The sequence below is a fragment of the Globicephala melas genome, chromosome 3 (genome assembly GCF_963455315.2).
Source record: "Globicephala melas chromosome 3, mGloMel1.2, whole genome shotgun sequence".
Taxonomy (NCBI): domain Eukaryota; kingdom Metazoa; phylum Chordata; class Mammalia; order Artiodactyla; family Delphinidae; genus Globicephala; species Globicephala melas.
The window spans coordinates 160,304,680-160,328,252 of record NC_083316.1 but is presented as its reverse complement, the minus strand read 5'-3'; the positions used below and the strand labels follow the sequence as shown (position 1 = coordinate 160,328,252).

At 56.4% G+C, this 23,573-nt stretch overlaps 2 protein-coding genes across 5 annotated transcripts in view; one reads left to right on the top strand and one right to left on the bottom strand.

Annotated features, from left to right (window-relative positions):
• The first annotated feature begins 695 nt into the window (after positions 1–695).
• TMEM161A (transmembrane protein 161A) lies at positions 696–13,391 on the top strand. 2 transcript variants are annotated; one of them, XR_009563542.1, is made up of 13 exons: positions 696–863; positions 3,714–3,817; positions 4,247–4,327; positions 4,715–4,812; positions 4,925–5,081; positions 5,929–6,080; positions 8,208–8,268; positions 8,365–8,508; positions 8,612–8,725; positions 8,867–9,041; positions 9,160–9,256; positions 9,619–12,457; positions 12,599–13,391. XR_009563542.1 is itself a non-coding variant. In XM_030880032.2 (12 exons), exons 1-12 carry the CDS (start codon positions 696–698, stop codon positions 9,870–9,872), a joined length of 1,605 nt encoding a protein of 534 aa, XP_030735892.1. In that variant the 3' UTR covers positions 9,873–13,391. The 2 variants fall into 2 exon arrangements, 1 of the variants encoding a protein (XP_030735892.1); XM_030880032.2 differs by having other exon boundaries at positions 9,619–13,391.
• Positions 10,229–23,573, bottom strand: part of SLC25A42 (solute carrier family 25 member 42) — a 26,529-nt gene continuing 13,184 nt past the window's right edge. The window contains exons 3-10 of one of the 3 annotated variants that reach the window (XR_009563543.1): positions 21,181–21,286; positions 19,512–19,537; positions 18,651–18,817; positions 18,136–18,252; positions 17,500–17,651; positions 15,282–15,694; positions 12,588–12,806; positions 10,229–10,670 (exon numbers count right to left, since the gene is read on the bottom strand). Coding sequence is in view for 2 of the 3 variants with exons in the window: in XM_030880040.2 (XP_030735900.2) it covers positions 15,387–15,694; positions 17,500–17,651; positions 18,136–18,252; positions 18,651–18,817; positions 19,512–19,537; positions 21,181–21,286 (876 nt within the window). In the remaining variant the exon portion in view is untranslated. Of the gene's footprint in view, positions 10,671–12,587; positions 12,807–13,355; positions 16,411–17,499; positions 17,652–18,135; positions 18,253–18,650; positions 18,818–19,511; positions 19,538–21,180; positions 21,287–23,573 lie in introns of those variants that run through there. The other 2 variants (XM_030880040.2, XM_060296938.1) reach the window with 2 other exon arrangements.

Here is a 23,573-nt window from a genome sequence, read left to right as displayed (position 1 = left end):
GCTGCGCATGGGCTTTCTCTAGTTGTAGCGAGCGGGAACTACTCTTTGTTGCAGTGCGCGGGCTTCTCATTGTGGTGTCTTCTCTCGTGGACCACGGGCTCTAGGCCCGCGGGCTTCAGTAGTTGTGGCTCGGGGACTCTAGAGCGTAGGCTCAATAGCTGTGGCACTCGGGCTCAGTTGCTCTGCCGCTTGCGGGATCTTCCTGGACCAGGCCTCGAACCCATGTATGCAGGCAGATTCTTAACCAGTGCGTCACGAGGGAAGCCCCCACAAAATATTCTTCTTTTTTTCTTTTTTGTGGTACGCGGGCCTCTCACTGTTGTGGCCTCTCCCGTTGTGGAGCACAGGCTCCGGACGCACAGGCTCAGCGGCCATGGCCCACGGGCCCAGCCGCTCTGCGGCATGTGGGATCCTCCCGGACCGGGGCACGAACCTGTGTTCCCCGCATCGGCAGGCGGACTCTCAACCACTGCACCACCAGGGAAGCCACCACCAAATATTCTTGATCAAGGGAGTTCCACGCTCAGAAATCCCCAGCGGGAGACAGTGATTGCTTGAATAAGTGTATTCCACTCAAACGTGCGAAATACGTGCAGGTGAGGAGACTGAGTCTCAGAGACCCCGGTCACCCTGTGGTCCCAGAGACCCCGGTAGGAGCTCATTGAGCAACTTTGAACTACAACTTCCGGCATGCAATGCGAGAGACTCCTTGTCCTCCTGATTTGCCCCCCGGCTCCAAGCCTGACGATTGGTTAGGTGGGCTGCTTGTCAGACCAAAGTCTGGTTTTGATTGGTCGAGTTCCGAGCGGGGCTCCGAGCTCCAGGCCCATGGGTCCCGGCACAGCGCTCCAGCAGGCAACATGGTAAGCCGGCGACTCTTAGCATGGGGGGCCCTGAGGGGCTAGGGGTTCCGCCGAGGGGGGTCCAGGGAGACACCGAGGAGACCGGGATCCCTTTGTGGGCACTGAGGTCTCTGAGGGATTTGGGATCGCGCTGAGGGCCGTGTTTCCCTGTTTGGGGTCAGGGTCTCACTGCGGGACCTATGAGGGGGTCGGAGGTTGTACAAGGGAACTGGAAGGCCTTGAGTGTTCTGGGCTTCTGACAAGTCTCTGGGGGGCCCTCTAGGGGCCTGGGGTCCTGCTGAGGGTGTCGTCCCGTGGAGGGTACTGGGGATCTGAACACCTTCGGAGCCCCGTGAGGGAGATCTGGGGTCCCCCGGGGCCCACTCTGGGGATGGTGTCCTGCGGGAGCGTGGGGGCCACGCCGACAGGGTCCATCGGGGCTCCCTACGGGTGTGGGGTGTGCCGAAGGACCAGGGAGAATCCTGAGAGGAGGGGGCCATGCGGAGGGGATCTGGGTGGGCTCAGGGCGGGGGAGGGTCCCAGAATTGGAGACAGCACAGTTGGAACCCTCAGGTCTCACGTAGTTCTGGGTCCAACCCATTGAGTTTATTCTTCAAGCTTAGCCTGGCCCCTGTGGGTCAGGCTGGTGCTGGGCGAGGGCGGAGATCCCCCAGCCCCTAGGACTGGACAGAGGGAGAGACAGGATGGAGGGGCCAGGAAGGCGGCCTGAACTTGCCTGGGGTGGGGGGTGACCCCGAGGAGGGGCGCTGGAGGTGGGTCTGAAGTAAGAGCATTGATGGAAGGGGCTGATAAAGTGGATGTCGTTCCAGGGTGCGGGATGTTGTGGGAGGTGAGGGGAGGGGCTCTCGGAAACGGGATGGAGGAAAGTCGCATTGATGTTACTTAGCAGGATTCTGGGATCACAGATCCAGGGAAGAGCTTTGAGCAGAGGAGGGACATGGGCTGATGGGATGCTTCAGAGATCTTTGGAGATCTGCAGAGCGTGGACCCTAAGACTGGAGGCTGCTGGGGGTGGGCGGTGAGGAACATCCCTGGACAGACCTCGGGAGCCTTAGGTGGAGGGATGCATGTCTTCCCTCCTTCCCTTCTCTTCCTTCTTCATCCTTCCTCCCTCTTCTTCTCCCTTCCTCTCTCTCCCTCTCCTTCCTTTCTAACGTCCTTCCTCTCCAAGTGCTGGGATCGCAGTTTGAACCATGGGTCTCCTCCCTGGGAGGTGTCCAAGGGTAATGGGGTCAGCGATGGAGAGCCCGGGGGTCTGGGAGGGTCTCTGAGACCCGAATGGTTGGGCGCAGAGGACGCCGGGGGAGAGAGCCAGGCAGTGAGGCGGGTTGGTCCTGAGCTGGGTCTGCCTGGCCTTGTGGGCTGAGGAGCAGAGTTGGACGTTTACTATGAGACTGGGAAGGGCCTGGGCTGCCTGGAGGAGCCGAGAGCAGTGTCCATGGGAGTGATGGGTGGGTGCTGGGGCCTCCAGGGAAGGGCCTGGAGGAGGCATGGTCTGGAGCTCGGCAGAGAGGTTCTGCCAGGGGATGATGGGTCACAAGGGAGAGGTGTCTGGAGAGCCAGGGAGACTGGGGAGCAGCTGCTGGGAGGTGCTGGGTTTCCAGGGAGGAGTGGAGGAGGGGTCCTGGGAGGAAGGGCGGGGCCGCTTTGAGGGGCCCAACTGTGCTCTGGGTCATTAATGCCTGCTAGCCAGTCTGCACTTGGGTGGGGGGAGGGTGAGCAGTGAGACCAGAAAGATGACGCCCCACCTCATTACTGAGAAAACGTTCCTGGCCTCAGTTTACAAGTCACAGCATAAAGAAAATATCCTATTAGTCTTTTATTTTAATGATGGATTTCTCAGCAGTCATTCTGAATTACAGTGCTAGCCATCACATTAGAGCTTTCCCTATTAAATTTAGCTTATTTTTGCCTGATTAAAGGATAATTTTAACAATTAGTTTTAATATTAATGTAATCTTTATTTCATTTTAGTTGTTAATACCATAATACTAGCAGACAGCCCTCCTGAGCACTTAATTTTACATAATTACGAAAGCAAATTGGTATTTACTGCATTGAAGCAGGAAAACCCAGCTTCAGACTGATTACCAAAAACATTTTTTCTAAAATGTTTTAAAATAAGTATATGAAAATGTGTTATGAATTGTTGTTTAAAAGTTTGTTAGTAGAACTTGGTAGGAAAATTCCTAATTAAAAAAAGTCATCCCACTCAAACGTGTAAGTCTTTATCCTGAAACAGGTAGTGGGCCAGAAATAGATCGCTTTCCTCCTTGGCTGATTACAAAGGGAGGGAGAGGGAGAGAGGGTGACTTCAATTATCAGGGATAATTTAAGATGGGAAAGACTTGGGGGACAGAGCCACCTGGGTGAACGTTGAAACTACAAGCTCACCTGAGACGCAGTTACAAAAACTGCATCCGTGGGACAGTGGGAGAAGAGCGCTTCCACTGGGTGTGCCCGGCTCGTTGTAGGTCCAGAAGGTGGTCGTGAGAGTACACGAAACAAAATAGGAAGCACCCCATTTCCAGATGACGAAAACTGAGGCTTGGGGAGATTTAAATCCTTAAATCCTTAGCACAAGGAGGAAAGCGGGCCCCAGTGTCTGCTCCAGCACGTGCTCTCCGCCGCCCCACACCCCAGCCAGGTGGTGGGGAGGGACGTGCGTTTTGCTGGGGCTCCCAGGGTTGGGTCTGAGCCCACCCCAGGACCTTTCCCCAAGAAGCAGCTTGAGCCAGGGTGGCCCTGCCTCCACAACCTGGCCCCAGAGTCTCTATAAATAGCCGGGCTTCCGAAGCGTGAGCTTGTGATCCTCTGGCTGGCACTGCCCTTCATGTTTCCTCCCCGCAGGCTGTCCTTGGAGTGCAGCTGGTGGTGACGTTGCTCACCGCCACCCTCATGCATAGGCTTGCGCCTCACTGCTCCTTCGCGCGCTGGCTGCTCTGCAATGGCAGGTGAGCCACACCCCCTCCCCGGGCGGTGGGCGGAGCCCCTAAGGCCCCGCCCTCCCTGGTTTTTCTCCTAGCCCCGCCTCAAGCCCTGAAAGGTGAGGTTTTTTTTGTTTTGTTTTGTTTTGTTTAAAACAAACAAACTTTGTTGAGATGTAATTGACGTACGATAATCTGCAAATATTTGAAGTACACAGTTGGATCAATTTTGACAGATTGTACACATCGCTGAGACCATCTAAATACTCAGACGAGGAGCTGCTTCCCCCACTCCTGCTCTCCTTCATCCCTACTCTAGCTGTAGATCTGTTTCCTGAAACTCTTTTTGTCCCGGTTTGGGTTTCGGACCCTTTCTGAGAATCTGGTGGAAATTGTGAACTCTCTAGGGCAATTCACATGGCAGTTCCTTTCCTGACTGCCTGTCTCTGCCCTTAGTCTCTTCCGATACAAGCACCCATCCGAGGAAGAGCTTCGGGCCCTGGCGGGGAAGCAGAGGCCCAGAGGCAGGAAGGAGCGGTGAGTGAACCCCCAGTCTTAGGTAAGTGGCTCCCTTCCAGGGGAGGCCATGAGGGCACAGGGCCTTACCTGCCCACTTCCAGGCACTGCTCTGGGCACAGGAGAATTGGGGACACCCCAGGCTGAGGAGATGGTCACTGTCATTCACTGGTTGCCTCCAGTTGGCGTCTAATGCTTATTGGAAGTTTGCTCTGGGCCAGCCCTCTGGGTGGGTGGTGGCCACCACCCTGGCATTCAGAGGACATCCAGGCTGGGGGAGAAGGTACCTCCTAGGCCTCCTGTGCTCTGAGGGTGACATGGTAGAGCCTCCCAGGCTGGGGTGGGGTGGACTGCCAGGGGAGGGGAGGATGGAGGATGCTGTTCTGACACATTCCCCCCTCCTCCCAGGTGGGCCAATGGCTATAGTGAGGAGAAGCCGTTATCCGTGCCCCGTGACACCCCTTTCCAGCTAGAGACCTGTCCCCTCACAGCCGTTGATGCCCTCGGTAACAGCTGGGTCCCCAGCTCCCCTGGCCCTTGGCTCACACCCTGGTGGGGTTGGTGGGGGGAGCATCTTGGGCGGGCTAAGCTGGGGACTCAGTTGCATCCTCCCCGCAGTCCTGCGCTTCTTCCTGGAGTACCAGTGGTTTGTGGACTTCGCGGTGTACTCGGGTGGCGTGTACCTCTTCACAGAGGCCTACTACTATGTGCTGGGCCCGGCCAAGGAGACCAACATCGCTGTGTTCTGGTGCCTGCTCACCATCGCCTTCTCTATGTATCCTTCCTCTTAGCTCCCCAGGTGGGGAAGGTGGAGGCCTGTGGAAGCTGGACCCCAGGCTCCTTGTCGCCCCAGAAACTCAGTGGTGTAAAGCAGTCACTATTTTATGTTTGCCTGGGCCGGGGCTCAGCTGGGTTGCCTCATATCCGCTCCAAGTGGGCTTGCCTTTCAGCGGTCTAGAGCAAGCTTCCTCACCACAGCGGCCAGGAAGGAAAAGGGGGCCCTGCAGGCCTCCTGAGGCTTTGCCTGAAGTCGGTCCACCCAACCCCTGTCCATTCTCTGGGTCAAAGCAACTCAGCAGTCCAGAACAGATGCAGGGGCTGGCAAAGAGACGTCCCTTCCGTCATTTTTTTAGGAAGCTGCATAGAGAGCAGAGGCAAAACTGTGACTTTGAGGACCCAAGTCGGAGACAATGTCCTTGTGGAATAGGCTTGCAAAGCAGGGCAGATTGGAGATAGAGACTGGTGTCTCTATTAGCCTGTCAGAGGAACGGGAAACTCAGGAGCTGTGAATTCAGCCAGGCGGCTGAGTGAGTCAGGGAGACTTGACCTCCTGACAGACAGACAGACAGAGACAGAGTTGGCCATTTCTAACTGACCACAGGCAGTGTGATGAGGCCAAGCTGGAGGCCTGGCTCAGGACCTCCTGCTCGCTGATGACACAGGCCTGAACAGCAGTAAGCCTTGTGTCCTGGGCTTGCCCGGCAGCTCACTCCTCTGCTCCCCAGGACTCTAAGCCTGAACTTCCATGTTAGTGCTCTGGAGTTGGGGGGTCACTGGTTGGGGGTGGTGGATGGGGGAGGGGTCACTACAGGCACTGGAGGCCTCCTTAGCCCTGCCCCCAGCAAGGTGTTCCTGACCGTGACCCGGCTGTACTTCAGTGCAGAGGAGGGGGGCGAGCGCTCAGTCTGCCTCACCTTCGCGTTCCTCTTCCTCCTCCTGGCCATGTTGGTGCAGGTGGTGCCGGAGGAGACCCTTGAGCTGGGCCTGGAGCCAGGTATGTGCAGTCTGGGGCCTGGGGTTTTTGCTGCAGTCTGGGGCCTGGGGTTTAAGCCTCTGGGTTATTGCTGTTAGTGTTTTCTTTACATATTTTGAGGCTAATTGACGAGGTGTTTACAAGTTTAAAATTGCTACGTCTTCCTGGCAAATCAGCCATTTTTTTCATGATGTATGCACCCATTTTGATTCTAATAATACTTCCATCTTAGTCTAGTTTGTCTGGTATTAATACAGCCTTTCCAGCTTTCTTCCTTCCTTTCTTCCTCCCTCCCTTCCTTATTTCCTTCTTCCTTCTTTTCTTGTCTTTTTTTTTTTTTTTGCGGTACTTGGTCCTCTCACTGTTGTGGCCTCTCCCGTTGTGGAGCACAGGCTCTGGACGCTCAGGCTCAGCGGCCATGGCTCACGGGCCTAGCCGCTCCGCGGCATGTGGGATCTTCCCGGACCGCGGCATGAACCCGTGTCCCCTGCATCAGCAGGCGGACTCTCAACCACTGCGCCACCAGGGAAGCCCTTCTTTTCTTTTTAAATTGATATATACTTGACATATTATATTAGTTTCAGGTGTACAACATAATGATTCAATATTTGTGTATACTGCAAAATGAGCACCACAATAAGTCTAGTTAACATCCATCACTGCACAGTTACAATTTTCTTTTCTTGTGATGAGAACTTTTAAGATCTACTTGCTTAGCAACTTTCAAATATACAATACTACCTTTCTTTTGATTAGTATTTGTTATATCTTTTTGACATCCCTTTACTTTCAACCTTCCAGTGACCTCATGTTGAGGTATGTCTACTTTAAAAAATAATAATAATAAATATATAGATATAGATATTTTCTTTCTTTATTTTCTTTCTTTATTTTTTAATTTGGCCGTGCTGCATGGCTTGTGGGATCTTGGCTCCGTGACCAGGGATTGAACCTGTGCCCTCAGCAGTGAAAGCTCAGAGTCCTAACCACTGGACTGCCAGGGAATTCCCTTATCTGGATATTTTCCATCAAGTCTGATAGTCTGTATCATTTAACTTCAAAATTTAAGCCACTTACATTTATTGTGTTTTCTGACATATTTGGCCTTGTCTCTACCATCTTACATTTTCACTTTCTATTTGTTCCTTTTCTTTTGTGCTGTTGACAGTGGCTGCCAGCTTAATTGTCCTTCCTTTTAGGTGATCTGTCATAACTTCTGACTGCTTTGTGAGCTCTTTGTTTTTGGTGTTCTGCAGTTTTGCCACAGTGTGTCTAGGTATGGATTTCTTTGTATTTATCTGGTTTTATATACTTTGTATGTATCATCCATTCTGCAGACTTCTCAATAATTACCTTTCAATATCTCTTCTCCTTCATTTTCTCTCTTCTCTCCCTTTGGGGTTCAGACTTGACTTATATTGAACTTCCTATTCTGTCCTCATCTCTTAATCTTCCATCACATTTCCCACCTTCCTGTCTTTCTTAGTCGGAATCTGAGTGATTTCTTCAGATCCAATTCGTCATTTCCTCCTTTGGCTCCTTCTAAGATGCTGTTTAACAACTTATCACTTCAATAATTATATTTTCCTTTTGGAAGAGCTTAACTGATTCCTTTGCAAATCTACCTGGTCCTCTGAGGTAGTCTCATGTCACCTGTTCTGCAATTCCAACTTTTATTTTCCTCAGGCATTTCACACAGAAGCCTTGGGGTCTAAATTTGTCCTTTGTTTTTTTTCTCCTGACTCACCTTTATGGTAATTTATTGTCTTGTGTGTTTGGTGATTTTGGTTGTGAGCTCACATTATTTGCTTTTACTCCGTGGAAAATGTGGGGGCCTGAACTGAGAAATCTTTCCAGGACTTTGATTTCCTCCTGTGGAGCCCTTCATGACCCTCCAGCCTCGGGGAAGCTCAGACTCAGTGCCCTCCGCCCCCATGTCCCTCGGTCCAGTCAAGGGTGTCTGTCTAGCACATTCTCCTGAGCTTCACATAACTGGAGAACAAAATTGTCCTCATGCTTGTCACAGGGCCTGGCTGCCACTAGTGTGTTCCTACCTGGAAAACAAAAGGATGTCTGGGAGGGGGGCAGAGTAGGCTCTGAGGCCCCAGGGGTCTATTTTGGACACCACCCTCTCTTTGTCTTCCCCAGGCCTGGCCAGTATGACCCAGAACTTGGAGCCACTTCTGAAGACACAGGGCTGGGACTGGGCGTGAGTCCTGGGAAGGGAGGGGGAACAGCGGCATGCTGCGACCTGCAGGCAGGGTGCTGACCTGCCGCGGGGCCCTGACCCTTCTCTTTTTCCCAGTCTTCCTTTGGTCAAGCTGGCCATCCGCGTGGGGCTGGCAGCAGTGGGCTCCATGCTGGGTGCCTTCCTCACCTTCCCAGGCCTGCGGCTGGCCCAGACCCACCATGATGCACTGACCATGTCGGAAGACCGGCCCATGCTGCAGTTACGTGGGGGACCGGGTGGATGGAGCGTTAGGGCGCCTAGGGAAGGGGCCGGTGGGGATGGTGGGTGCCCAAGCCTACCCGCTCTGCGCCCTTGCCCCCAGGTTCCTTCTGCACACCAGCTTCCTGTCCCCCCTGTTTGTCCTGTGGCTCTGGACCAAGCCCATGGCGCGGGACTTCCTGCACCAGGCTCCCTTTGGGAGCACGTCCTCTTCTCTGTGCGTATGGAAGTGGGAGGCAGGGCAGCTGGGGCCCCCTCTGGCTACTCCAGACTCTGAGACTAAGGGAGGAGTGCGTCCTGGGGGAGGATCCTGGGGCAGAGGGCAGCCTCACTAGCCCCCTCGCCCCTCTCGGCGTAGGCTGTCCGACTCGGCCTTCGACTCGCTGCGTCTCTGGATGCTGGTGGCACTGTGCCTGCTGCGGCTGGCGGTGACCCGGCCCCACCTGCAGGCCTACCTGTGCCTGGCCAAGGCTCGAGTGGAGCAGCTGCGGCGGGAGGCCGGCCGCATCGAGGCCCGAGAGATCCAACGGCGGGTACCGGCGCGGGCGGGGAGGGAACCTGGGCCTCAGGGCGGGGTTCCCTGTCCCTCAGGCGTGGGGTTACCCGGAGCCCGAAGGTCCCCTGCTGCAGCCACTGCTACCTGTCCACTAGGTGGTGCGGGTGTACTGCTACGTGACAGTTGTGAGCCTGCAGTACCTGACTCCTCTCATCCTCACACTCAACTGCACGCTGCTGCTCAAGACGCTGGGTGAGAACCCGCCTGGGCGACGGCGGGGGCGGGGTCTGGAGTTGGAGCGGGGCGGGGCTGAGCCTGGAGCGAGGGGCTGGAGTTGTAGTTGGGTGGGGGAGGGGAGGGGAGGGCCGGCGATTGAGCGAGGCGGGGGCGGGGCCTGGCTATAGAGGGGGCGGGGCGGAGGCTGGAGGGCCCTGAGATGGGGCAAGGTCAGAGGCGGAGCCTGGGGTGGGGCCCGAAGATGAGGTGCGGGCAGAGCCTGGGGTAGCCGAGGTGGTGGAAGGAGGCAGAGCCTGGGGCGGGGCGGGTGAGTGTCAGCATGGGTGGGGGTCCTGGAGGCCAACTCCGCCTGCGTCTCCACCCTGTTTCTCTCGCAGGCGGCTACTCCTGGGGCCTGGGTCCCGTCCCCCCGCTGTCCCCCACCCCGTCCTCAGCCCTCGATGGCCCAGTCGGCCCCGAGGAGGACGAGGCCCGGCAGACCGTGGCCCTGATCGCCGGGGTCCTGGGCAGCCTGCTCACGCCACTCTTCCTCCGCGGCGTCCTCGCCTTCCTCATCTGGTGGATCGCCACCTGCCAATTGCTCTCCAGCCTCTTCGGCCTGTACTTCCACCAGCATCTGGCGGGCTCCTAGCCCGCCTGCAGACACTCCTGCAGCCCCAAGGTCTGGTCCTGGGCCAGCGGGGCGCGGGCCACCCCCTCAGTGTCCCCAGGTGCAATGTGGTCCTGGGAGTCCCAGATGCGTCCGCTGTGCCAGTCCCCTTCACTGCATGCCTGAGCCATGGCCACGCCTTGGACCCTCAGCTTCTGCCTAGAAACTGATTCCCCAGGCCCAGCGGCAGAGGGTCCCACGGCCAGCCATTGTTCCCAGATTGCATGTGCCCAGTTTGACTGCAGTGGAGGTGGGCGTGGGGGTGGGAGGGGGCACTCTTCTGAACAAATAAAGGAGCAAGCCAATTTTTAAAAAAATTAATTTATTTATTTTGGGCTGCTTTCGTTCTTTGTTACTGCGCACGGGCTTTCTCCAGTTGTGGCGAGAAGGGGCTACTCTTGGTTGTGGTGTGTGGGCTTCTCATTGTGGTGGTTTCTCTTGTTGCAGAGCATGGGCTCTAGGCACGCGGGCTTCAGTAGTTGTGGCTCACGGGCTCTAGAGTGCAGGCTCAATAGTTGTGTCACACGGACTTAGTTGCTCTGCGGCATGTGGGATCTTCTGGGACCAGGGCTCGAACCGGTGTCCCCTGTATTGGCAGGCGGATTCTTCATCACTGCGCCACCAGGAAAGCCCGAGCAAGCTGCTTTTTACAAAAAGGATCCAGACGGTTTGGGAAGGGGCTTTCTGCATGCTGTCAGGTTAAGTGGTGCAGGCTGGGTGGGGAGTCTGGGGCTTCAGTGCTGAAAGAAGGGAATGATGGAGGGACAGCATAGCAAAGGCCTGGGAGGAAGAAACAAAGAGAGAATGAAAGGGGGTGAGAAGAAATGGACCAAGTGTGAGAAATGGGGGGAGAGGGAGGTGGGTGAGCCCATGGTACTGGGCAGGGGGCCATGGGGGATACCGCCCTCCTCCACAAGTACAGGGGGACTGCCTTCTTATCAAGGTCACACACAGCAAATGGGCACATTGTTGAGGCCGTGGTGACCCAGGAGAAGGAGGACGAGGGTCCATCACCAACTGGCATTTTCCTGTAGCTGTGGCCATGCAGTGGGAAACCCATGTGCGTGCACGTGTGTATTCTAATGTACGTGTTGTTAAAATCCAACAGTACATTTTAAAGATCTTATTGGCTTTATATAACAATTCATGAATCGGGCTGCATCCAATCCAGCAGATAGAAAGGAGTTCCGAGGAGCTGTATAAAAGACTTTTGTAAGGCAGAAGGGAGTGGGAACAAGGAAGTTATATTAGCGAAAAGTGGACTTGTGGCAAGGTCCCTTTCCTTTAGGGGATGGCAGCTGTCTATCAGGTAGATCACCTCACTCGTGCTGATCAGGCAATTTCTGATTGACTGGTTTCAGAGTCCATTTCTGGACGAGCTGAAACTGTAAGTCTCGGTTTGGTGACATAAGCCTTAGCGTAAGTGACTCCATTTTGAGCCCGTCTTGTTTTTTTCACAATGTAAGCTATGTAATCTTTTAGCACATGTAAAATGTACATTAAGAATAAAAATGACAAGGTGGGACTAACCTGGTGGTCCAGTGGTAAAGAATCTGCCTACCAATGCAGGGGACGTGAGTTCAATCCCCGGTCGGGGGAACTAAGATCCCGCATGCTGCGGGGCAACTAAATCTGCACGCCACAACTACTGAGCTCACGCGCCTCAACTAGAGAGCCGGCGTGCTGCAAACAACAGAGCCCACGTGCCCTGGAGCCTGCAGGCCACAACTAGAGAGAAGCCCACGCACTGCAACGAAGAGCCCGCGTGCTGCAGTGAAAGATCCTGCATGCCTCAACAAGATACAGAGTGCTGCAACTAGGACCCGATGCAGCCAAACAAATAAATTAATAAATAAATATTAAAAAAAAAAAAGACTAAAGAAGACAAAGCAAAGCCATTTCCCTCACCAGGGTGGAAGCCAAGGGCCTAAGTGATGGTGTGGGACCCAGCATAGCTGCCCAGCCAACGTGGCGAGTGTGACCCACCTCGGGGCCTTGCACTTTGCTGCAGGCTCCCTCACCTGTGTGTGTCACCTGAGGGGAGAAGCGCCCTCACCAACCTCTCCTCCCAAGCCCAGCTGCCCCACTGATTTGCTACACATCTCGTACAAGAACAAGCAACAGGGAGCATGATTTCACTTAGGGAAGTGAGGTTATAACCAGACACCCGAAGAAAGTGCTGACATGTGGGGCGGGGGGAGCTGGGAATGCTGTTGTCCTGGCCCCTAGACGGGTGTTTGACTTTTGAAACTCTGTGCTTCTGTTGCATGGATAAAAATGAAAAGTGTGTTAAACACAAGGCTTAAAGCGAACTAAATGCATCCTCTCATGTTGATCCTTCTCAAAACGCTAGTAAAAGTATAGAGGCTACAGAACATTCCGAAGGTGGGAATTAAGAGAGGAGCCACAATTGACTGCCTGGTCCATGGAAGGCAAACACAAAGCCCAGCCAGATTTACCTGTAGAACCTTCCATAGGCACTGAGTGCACCAGGTCCCACTGGGCTGGGCTGAAGATGGCAGTGGATTATGGAGGCCTCTGGTGTGGAAGCTGTTTGGGAAGTTCAGGTACTTGTGTCCCTCCCACAGTACCACTGGGCAGCCAGAAGGAGGGAAGCCAGGCTTGGTAGGGGGTGTGGTGGCAAATGGGGTTAAGTGAGTACACATAAAGCTAAATGGAGAGAGCCACTATCCTTACCCTGTGTGCAGATTACAGAATCTTCCAGGCATGAGACTGAAGACTCCTGGGGAATCCAAATGGCCAAAGAAGAAAGAGCTAAAGACACTGGCACATGGAGTTCTCATCAGCCGCCAGTTGAGCTGTGTCCCCCAACCCAGTGCTTCCTGAGTACCACATGGTCCATCCCGACTGACGTCCCCAAAGGGACAAGTGTGTCCCTTTGTGCACAGGATCTCTCTGGAAGGAGACACAAGAAGCTGGTAATGGGAGACATCCCGCAAAGGGAACTGGGAGGTAGACCTACTTTTCATGGTAAACTCTGTGCAGTTTGCACTTTCTAGCCAATCATTTAACAGTCCAAACAGCAATTACATTAAAAAAAAAGTTTATTCAAAAATCTGTCGATGGGGCTTCCCTGGTAGTGCAGTGGTTAAGAATCCGCCTGCCAACACAGGGGACACGGGTTTGAGCCCTGGTCCGGGAAGATCCCACATGCCGTGGAGCAACTAAGCCTGTGTGCCACAACTACTGAGCCTGCGTGCTGCAACTACTGAAGCCCACGTGCCGCAACTACTGAAGCCCACGTGCCTAGAGCCCGCGCACCGCAACGAAGAGTAGCCCCCACTTGCTGCAACTAGGGAAAGCCCACGCGAAGCAACAAAGACCCAACACAGCCAAAAATAAATAAATTAAATAAATTAATTAAAAAAAAAATCTGTCGAAATAACTTCAACCCTGTTTTTGGTTCATGGGGGGTGAGGGCCAGAGCCGAAGAAGAGACATGGGCAGGAGAAAAAGTCATTTTAATTTTTATTAAATATACTCTCTTGTCACAAATCTTTAAAATATATAAACATTATATATAAACAAAGTGTCTTCATGGCGTCAAAATGTAACTCCAAATCAGGCCAGGCAATCAGTGAGAGGGGTGACTGCCGAGGGTGCAGGTCCGACTGTGTGCAGGGCTGGGGGGGTCGGGGGCGATGCTGCCGAGGCTCGCTTGGCTGAGGCCACCTTGGGGAGGCAAACTGGGGCCAGCAACCCTGGGGCACCCTCCCCTCTCCTGCCCAGCCTGCAGCTCAGAGGAGGGCGCTGCCTAACCATCTATTTGGTCTCACCCACCTGGGGTGGACCGCCAGTCCCTGCTGTTCTCGCCTGGGGGCCCTCACGTTCCCATCCTGTCTCCCTGTGAGGGACGCCCCTGCCTCTCCTGAGCACTGGGCAAGGCTGGGGGAGAAGGTGGGTCGGATGCTTACCCAACAGGACAGCCATCACAGGCTGCTTGGGCCCCCGGGAATGAGAGTCTGGGGACAAGACTGGGGCTGGCTGGTGGAAACATGCAGGAAGGACAGAAAGAGGGGTCTTCACACCCACGGGACTAAGGCAAGAAAAACAGAAACAGGACAGAACAAAGGGAGGAAATGAAAATCACAACTGGAAATGCATGTGTGGCAACAAAGATACCCTCTCAGACCCTTTCACACATCATGGCTACTGAGCCCACTGTGAAAACCGACCCTCTGGTGGTCCTGGTCCTGGAACCAGATTGGACTGGTCAGGGTTTACTGTGTCTAGACCCAGGGCCAGCCAAATTGCAAAACCAAACCAAAAAAAACCAAACTCCAAATGTCATTAGGAAACAGGTGTTTCCAAGTCCCTGTGATTCCCGGTGGGCCCTGGGGGGCCTCCTCTGTGAGACCAGATCTCTGGGGTACCCTGACTCTTCCAAGCTTCCTGCCCCCAGGCCTGATGCTGTCTCGGGCTCTCACTTTGGGAGAATCAAGGCGGCCAGCTGCCTCCATGTGCTCCGTTCACGGGAAATCAGACAACCCCACGGGCCTTAAATTGCCCCATGTCCCAGCCAAATAACTGCTCAGGTGGGGAGCCAGGGATGTGCCAGATGCCATGGGTCCCCCCCACGAGCCCCCATGCCTATGGGCAGAGGGTCAGGGCCTGAGGCCCAGCCTCCATTAGTGCAGCCAGTGGGGCGGGGATGAGAGCTTCCTGGCAACCCAGGCAGATGCTTCAGGCTGGGGCTCAGACCCAAAATCCATGGCAATTCCTCAAACCCTGTTGTCCGGAGGAGGCGTGACCCTCCGGAGAACATTACAAACTGGGGCGTGGGGGCGCGCAACAGAGGGGAAGACCCAATCCCAGGGGCCCGGGATAGAGTCTGGGATCGGGGTAACACTCTTAGGAGAAGGCTGTGCCCAAGCTGTAGACTGGGACAGACAAGGAGTTGTGTTACGGGGGAAGTGGTGAAGGCAGGAAAGGCGGGTCAGGCAGGGCGGGGCGAGAGGCTGCATTTGTAGCCACAGCTGAGCAGGAGGCTGGTCTCATGGGGACAGGGCAGGAGGCCAGGCCTCAGCCCCACACTCTCTGGGGCTGCCCCCACTACGGACATAGACTCGGAACAACAAGGGGCAGGCAGGGTCTGGCTCTGAGCCCAGGGGGGACCAGGTCACTAGAACCAGGGGCCTGTCCAAGGACACAGAGCGCACCAGGAAGCAGTGCTGGCCCCTCATCACTCAGGGCGTTCACGGTAATACCTCCCGGGGCAGCCCCGGCCCTGCTGAGGCGGGAAGAGGAGAGCACGGGAGCTCCGGCCCCCCGGTCCCAACAATGCACTTCGAGGGCCACTGGCTTTCCCCTCAGACCTGTGCGCACTGAGCCCAGGCCCCCCAGCTTGTTCCACAAGGCGCATCCGCGCACCTCCTGGGTGGAACCCAGCGCACCCTTGCTCGCTGGGCTCAGAAACAGAAGGGGTCAGCGGTCCACTGCGAACTGAAGCTCGAGAGCAGCCGACCCCACTGGCCCCTAGCTCTGCAGGTGCCGCAGCAGGATCTGCATGAGGTCAAAGGTGGTGAAGCTGATGCCCACAGCGATGGGACCCTTGAGCCAGTTCATGCTCAGGCCTTTGTAGAGGCCGCGCACCACGCCCTCCTCCCGCATGATGGTGTGCATCGTGCGCGCGATGGAGGTGCGCTGGTGGCCCGTGACGCCGGCCGTCTGCATGCGCCGCCGCACCACGTCCAGCGGGTAGGAGGCCGACTGCCCGATGAGGCCCGCGCAGGCCCCGAAGATCATGCGCTCAAAGGGGTAGGGCTGCAGGCGGCCACTGTACTCTGCAGGGGAGGGGGGGAGGGGCTGTGAGGGCGATGGGAGGGGGCGCACACCCGTGCACCCCTGCGCCCCGCGCTCACATGCGCCGGCAGTGTCACAGCTGCATTTCAGGACCTGACCGGCTCTCCTGGGCCTTCCCACCCAGGCCATAGCTTCCCTACTTCCTCACCTACTGGTCCCTCGTTTTCAATCAAATTTGAGAGATAAAAAATTTTTACAAGACAGAAAAGCACAAAGAATCATATAACCAAGTCCTAAGACCAAGAACGAGCTCACACCCAGTCACTCTTGTTTCTCATCTAGTAAAGAAAAAACATCACTCAGTGGGAAGCAGCCGCATAGCACAGGGAGATCAGCTCAGTGCTGTGTGTCCACCTAGAGGGGTGGGATAGGGAGGGTGGGAGGGAGACGCGAGAGGGAGGGGATATGGGGATGTGTGTATACTTATCGCTGATTCACTTCGTTATACAGCAGAAACTAACACACCATTGTAAAGCAATTATACTCCAATAAAGATGTTAAAAAAAAAAAAGGCTTCCCTGGTGGTGCAGTGGTCGAGCGTCCGCCTGCCGATGCAGGGGACGCGGGTTCGTGCCCCGGTCCAGGAAGATCCCACATGCCTTGGAGCGGCTGGGCCCCTGAGCCATGGCCGCTGAGCCTGTGCGTCCGGAGCCTGTGCTCCGCAACAGGAGAAGCACAACAGTGAGAGGCCCGCGTACTGCAAAAAAAAAAAAAAAACTGGAAAAAAAGAAAACATCACTCATGTCTGGAACCCTCTCCACAGCCCAGCCTGCCTGACAGGCACCCTCCCCTGGGTGCTGTGAGGGCAGGTGGGCTGGAGGGAGGAAGGGGCAGCAAGGGATCACAGGGGTTCTTTAAAAATGTGTTGTAAATTGGAAACTAGGAATTAAAAACAGGGAGATGTCCTACTCACTCAGCAGATTGGCAAAACATTAAAGAACCTGCCAGCACCACCAGGGGTGAGAAGGGGGCAGGGCGCCAGGGCAAGAGCAGTTACTGGAAGAGCAGAGGATGGAGAGTAAAACCAAAAAAACGGGGTCTCACACCCACACAAGGAGAGGAGCTGTTGATGTCAGCTGATCACAGAAAACCCACAAATGGCCTCACGGCGCCCCAATGGGGGACTTCCCCCCTCCACTGCTAAAAGGATGGGTCAGAGCTGCACTACCCAGAAGTGTACGAGGTGACTGCTCACTTGCTTCCCATAACCAGGAAACAGCACAAGGCTTGTTCCTGCTACACAGAAGCGCAGGTAGAAGGGTTTCCAACAGAGTTGAGGGGTGGAGCCCCATCCCTAATAAGGAGGCTCAGGGGAGTGGGGCTGGGGGTTCTGGACAAGGGATCTCAGCTTTACCTGGACCGTTTTCCTTCTTTAACAAAAAACATCCTGGAGCAAATAAGGCCGTTTGTTAATGACGGATCGGACCAGGAGGGGGGAAGTTATGGGTGTGGTTACAATGTTCTTTGTACTTTTCTAGTTTCTCAAAATTACCAAAACACACGAGGGCACTTCCCTTCCGTCTAGGTTTCACCCGTAGGCTTGTGTGCGCACCAGGGGCCTCCAGCCCTCTGGGTGACACTCTGGACTTCACAAGGTTGCTCTCAAAATGAGGCATTAAAGGTCAGGAGTCCAGCTTCCCCGGGGCTGGCCTGATATGTGTCTTCTCATCCAGATCCTGGACCCCCGGCCTGCCCCTCCCAGGGGACTCTTAGTGCCCCTCTGCCTCCACCCGCCTCCAGCTCTGTGTGACCCGCGGAGGTGCTGCCCGGGCTCCACACTCCTGACCTCTGTGCAGGCTCTTGAGTGTCTCGTAGGTGAAGAAGCTCAGGCCGGCGTAGGGAATGACCCCCAGCACGGTGGGAATGAATCCGTGGTAGAGGGTCTTCAGCCCCTCTTCTCGGGAGATACGGATGAAGACGTGAAAGATGTTGCTATACCTGCAGGACAGAGCGGGGGGCGGGGGGAGGCCTCAATTCGCTAATTCTCGCCTCTTCCCACGTCAGCGGGGACAGGCCTGGATGCTGACCGACAGAACCTCACAGAAGTTCTGGCATTCGAGGGGGCCATGCACGCCCAAGGCCATAGCCACCTTCACCACTGGGATCACGCCGCCGTGCTCAGCGCTTGGCTGGGTCTGCCTCCACATGAACACTGCGGGTTGGATGGGAGCAGAAACTGATCCCCAAGCTAAGAGACCCAATTACGGCCTTTCTGGAACAGCTGTGGAGCCGCACACCTGGCCCGCCCTGCGGTACCGGGGGAGGGGGAGGTAGCAGAGCCTCAGCCTAGCTCTGTCTGCAGCTGGATGTGGAGGCCCAGACCCAAACCCCAGGGGCCCAAGGGAGGGAGCCCACCCGGGGACCCCACTAGACACAGAGCCCCCGCTGCTGGTGAAAACGTCGCTGTGCGTGTAGGACTCACATTTCCTTTGGGGTCACGGCCATCCGTGCCCTGACCAGGTCCAGGGGGTAGGTCAGCGAAGCGGCCGTCGTTCCAGCCAGTGCACCAGCGAGGAGGCGAGGCCAAGGGGGCAGGGCTCTGAAAGAGGGTCGGGGAGAAGGTCAGAGGCCAACGCCCCGGGTGCCTACAGGTCTGGGGGCGGGGAGGGATGGAGGAACGGCACTGGCTGCAAGGAAGCCAGCCGAGTTGAAGCGGGCGGCGCGGGGGAGAGTCTCTGGGTGGATGCCATTTTGAAGTTGCCCTGGCTGCCTCGCCTTTCCCCCTCCTCGTACGAATGAATGAACAACGAGCACCTTCCCTACCCGCTCTGGGGCACAGGTAGGATCAGTGGCCGTCCTGGGACTTAGGTTCTGAGGGGAGACCGGATAAACAAGAGAAGTTCTGAAACGCTGAGCAGGTGGAAGACAGGATAACAGGGTGATGTAATCGCGCTGAGAGGGTTTTTTTTTGGGGGGGGGGCGGGAGGGAGGGCTCACTCTCCGCGGAAGCCGTAGTAGCTGCCCAGTAGGCGCTTGTACTCCTCGTGCGCGCTGAACTGGATGGCGGCGTAGGGCACCACGCGCACCATGGTGGCCGAGTTTCCGCGCCACAGGCTGAGGAAGCCTTCGTTGAGGTAGGTGAAGTAGAGGACCCGGAAGGCCTCCTGGGGGGAGGGCAGGGGAAAGGGGAAATGTCAGTGCCCTCCGGCTCTGCCTGAGCAGTGCCTTTGCTGGTAGAGCGCTGGACCTCCCTGCCCACCTTACGTGGCCCAGCCCTGCGCCTGGGGGGAGCCATCGTCCCCCTCCCCCGCATTCTCTGGGCTCTGCGCTAGGACCCCCGCACGCCCAGCCCCAGTCCTCCGGCCCTGGGAACTGGAAAGCGAGCCAGAGGGACCCAGGCTTGCAGAGCAGGCTCAGAGCCCCACAGAGGGTGTTTGTTGGCGTCTGGTAGTCTAGCTTTTTAAAATATTCTTCTTTTCCTTTATTAAGAAGGTAGCACCTGCTCCGTGTTTAAAAATAAATCAAATATGACAACTGTGACTTTAGACTGTCAAGTCCTCTCACCACTACCCCAAGGATGCCGGGGGGGGGGTCTCCCGTCAATTCCCAGGGTGGGCTGTGTCCAGGCAGAGCTCAGGGTGCAGATGGGTGGCCTTGGCCCTGGTGCCTGGCAAGGGAGGCCTTGGTCACCCGGCGGCCCTGGAGCTGGCCTGGGGCGGGGGTGGGGGAGAACCAATGGGAAAAAGCACCTTGAAAAACGCTTCCCCAACCTCTACCGCCCTCCTCCTCTGCCGCTGCCAGCCCAGCAGGGTGGAGCTGAAGGGCCTAGAGCAGGGGCTCCTTGACCTAGTGGCTCACCTTGGCAGAAAACCTTTTCGAGGACACTGGAAAAAAACAAAACAAAACACAACAGAGAGTGTGAGATATGAAGGGTGGGACCCTCCCCCCAGTCTGCATGACCCCCTCCGCAGGGGTCTGGTCTGAGCATGGGGAGTGAGAGCCTCCCCTGGGAATGCCTCCCCCCCAACCCCTACAAGGGCTGAGGTGGGGGCCTCCACAGCAGAGTCAGCCTCCTCCCAGGAGCCTCGGCACTGCCCCTGGCCCACGTCCAGGCCCCTCTGCACACCGGCTTCTCCCCAGGAAGGGGAGCCCAGCTGCCACCTGACCCCCAGGACAGTGAGGATCTCTGTAGGGGCCTGTGGGAGGACGCACCCCTCCGGGGTTGACACCCAGCAGTCCCTACCCCTGCTGGACCCCACTTCTGCCAGACCCCTTTGGGGGAGGCATCCCAGCCACCAGCCATGTGGGGGTCAGCCAAGGGGCTCTGGCTCCTGCAGGACAAGGCCACGGGGGTGTCTGACATCTGCGGCCTGCCCTCTCTTCTCCACAGCCTGGCCCAGGCAGCCCTAGTGCCCACTCTCCCGCTCTCCAGGGCTGCCTGGCTCACGCCCCCCCCCCATCCTCCGCTTCCCAAGCGTCGGCTGTGTTCCCAGGATAGCCTTGCGCTCCCGTCTGTGTGGACGTATGCACACCACCTGCCTTCGGAGTTACACCCAAGCTCCCTGTAGGGCGCTACGCTGAGCATCTGTTCCAGGAACAACACAGGGGTGTGTGTGTGTGTGTGTGTGTGTGTGTGTGTGTGTGTGTGTGTGTGTGTGTGTGTGTGTGTGTGTGTGTGTGTGTGTGTGTGTGTGTGTGTGTGGTGGGGAAGGGACGTGTGCTCAGCTGCATGCCCGTCCTTTCCCACGTCAGCTCACTCCTCCACCCCCTCCTCCTCAGGGAGGAGGTTGATATCAATGCTCCTGTTATATGGATGAGGAAACTGAGGCCCAGCAGTCCTCTCCTCCCAAACAGCTGAGGGGTGGGGGTCCCAGGTTGTGACTGTCCTCCTTCCCAGCACCCCTCAGGCACTGGCCACCATTTGCAGGACAGAAAGGCCTCATCTTCAGGGGACCCTGTGCCTGCTCAACCCTAAGAAGGGAGGGAGATGGATTCTTGAACTGTGTCCTCCGCAGCGATATAGCCATGTCCTCACCCCCCGCACCTGTGAACACGACCTTAACTGGAAACAGTCTTTGCAGATATAATTAAACTGAGGTCACACTAGAGGAGGGTGGGCCCTAATCCAGTGACATGGGTCCTTATAAGAGGAGAGGACCCAGGCACAGAGGGGAAGGCAGAGACTGGGGGGAAGCGGCCACAAGCCAAGGATGCCTGGAGCCACCAGAAGCTGGAAGAGGCAAGGAAAGGTCCACCCTCAGGGCCCCAGCAGGAACCAATCCTAGAGACACCTTGAATTTGGACTTTTGGCCTCCAGAAAGTGGGAGAATAAATTCCTGTTCTTCTAAGCTGCCTGGTTTGTGGTACTTTGTGACGTCAGTCCTAAACACTAACAGACTTTCTAAGTGGATTCTACAAAGGCGTTTTAAAAACCGCTTTGCAGAGCGGTCTGGGGGGCCGTGGAGGGGGAGGAGGGTTGCTTGGCAGCTTCTCTATCGCAGGGGATAGATGGACAGGCAGCGTTTACCTTGGAAGATTATTTTGGTTCGGTCCAGGGGAGCTACCGCCGTTTTGGCAAGAGCGCCAGCCAGGGCCCCTGACAGGAGGGAGCTAAGAACTTGCCTGTGATCACTCTGCAAGAAAACACACGAACACGCAGTCTGTCATCAGAGAGGGAGAGGAGGCGTCTGTTCTGCTCGGGAAAGTTTCCTGAGCGTCTACCTTCTCCCCCTGGTCCAGGGCTGACAGACACACAGTGGCCAGAGTGACACAGCCCTGCTAGGCCCTAAGCATGCTGGGCACGGGCTGAGCCATGGTGGGTCCAGCAGCCACAAAGCCTGGTGGGACACAGTGAAAACCTCCTGGGCCACAGGGACCAACCACATGAGAGGTCATGCACTGGCTGGGCTGTCCCGTGAGGTTCCAAGTTCTCGGAGATGGCCTACGACGGGACGAACTCCAAACATAAGCGTCACCCCTGACCTGTCCTACCTTCAAGCCTTGGTTCCACCCACCACCTGTGTGTGAGGGATTCTCCCACTGCAGTGTTTCAGGGGAAAGGTTCCTGGTGGTCTGGGGAGTGGGTGGGGCATATTAGGCAAGCAGACCCTGACTGTTCAGCGTGTCTCCTTTCCACAACTTTCTATCAGGACTTCAGGGGCTGGCTGGCATCTGTGGCTCTTCATCCAGCCAAGGCAAGGGCGATGGTGACAGATGTGGCTGACCAGCACTGTGCACTCCTGTGGCCAGCCTCAGAGCCAGTGCGTTCCCAAGTCTTCCTGTGGCTCCCCGAGCCCCGGCTCCAACAGCCCTCCTTCCCTAGAGGCCCAGGGAGACCTGAGTTGTCACACAGGAAGCCACCTGCTCATCGGGTTGGAGTCTCCATCCCCGCTGCTGACTCAGCCACAGAACTTTCTGGAAGTGCTCTTCTGGACACGCCCCACATGTCCTCACTCTGCAGCGCGCAAGGCTGGTGAGGAGCAGGTAGCTCAGTGATCCCGGGAATCTGTGAAGTCCGCTCGGACCAGGCGCCCTCACGGGACTAGAGACACGTGGAGCGGGGCTGGGGCATGTACAAGCCTTCCCCACTCCCCTCACGGGGCTGCCAGTCCACGGGGGGAGCCAGACATGAACTAACTCTTCAGACAAATGTGTGAACAATCACCTATCTGGGAGGGGCTATGAGGAGGGGGCTCGGGGCTCCAGGAGAATGCGGGGTGAGGGGTAAGGAACCGAGGTGGAAGGATGAGGTACACCTAACTGCAGGGCTTGTGTGTATGTGTGTGTGCGCATGTGTGTGTGACACTCTTAGAGGGGGAGGAACGCAACACTCAGAGGCCCCAGTGAGAAGGAGTGCGGGGCCCTGGGGGACCACAAGGAGGGTAGGGTGGCTGACACAGGGAAAGGGACGGGCACAGGGAAGAGAGAAGAGACGAAAGGTGGGTGGGGCTGGACCCCACAGAGTGTGGAGGCCTGACAAGGAGGCTGGTCTTTGCCTAAAGAGAAATGGAGAAGTGTGGAAGGTGAACAGGCTATTTTAACTGGAACCAGAGAAGAGGCAGCTCCTGTGAAACCCAGGATGGAGATGGCAGAGGATGGGACCAGGGGAGGCTGCGAGAGGGGCGGATGAAGGGGCATTTGGGGGTACAACTGGTAGCCTGGGTCCGAGTGGGCATGGTGGAGTCCAGGGCTACGCCCCAAGTTTGCTCAGCTCAGCGGATGGCTCAGGGGGAAGGGCTGGGTCTGTCCACACTCCTGGCCTGAGTCTGGGCTCGGTGCTCCCTTCACCAGCCCAGCTGACCTCTCCCTAAAAGAACAGAGTCCCGCAGCAGTGTTTTCCCCTCTCAGTTTCTGAGGCCAAGCTTCACCAGGGGGTTCCATCTTCTTGCTTCACAGAGGCCTGTCACGGGGGACCCCTGCCTTTTCTGGGTCACACAGCAAGGTTCTCGTCCTTTGGTCCTATTGGCTTTGAGGGTTGTGGACATCTGATGCCAGAAGGCTCAGCGGTGTTCCTGGCACCAGCTCCGAGGCCCTGTGCCTCAGTTTCCTCTCTGTGAATCAATGTGGTGACAGCTGACCTCGAGCCACCGTGAGCAAAGGGAATGCCCTAAGGGGAGTCTACGTGCTTTGTGGGCACCAGAAGTGGAGCCGATGTGTACCTTCCATCTCCTTCACCAGGTTACTTCCTGCGCAACCTGTGGTGCTTACAATCACAAAGCGAGCTCTGCACATGGGGAACACACATCCTTAAACCCTAGCTCTCAGTGTGGCGCTCCAGGGACATGCTGTGAGCCCACTTCACATGCTTAGTGGAGGAGGCTGCTGCTGCCTTTGGCAGACGCTCCCACTGACTTCTTTTTTTTTTTAAAGAGGCATCGGGGCAGCACATAGCTTATTTATTTATTTATTTATGGCTGCGTT

Coding starts and splice junctions, on each gene's coding strand:
- TMEM161A (XM_030880032.2), top strand. CDS start 696: ATGCGAGAGACTCCTTGTCCTCCTGATTTGCCCCCCGGCTCCAAGCCT. Junction 3,818..4,246: donor TGGCTGCTCTGCAATGGCAG/GTGAGCCACACC, acceptor CTCTGCCCTTAG/TCTCTTCCGATACAAGCACC. Junction 8,269..8,364: donor ACACAGGGCTGGGACTGGGC/GTGAGTCCTGGG, acceptor TCTTTTTCCCAG/TCTTCCTTTGGTCAAGCTGG.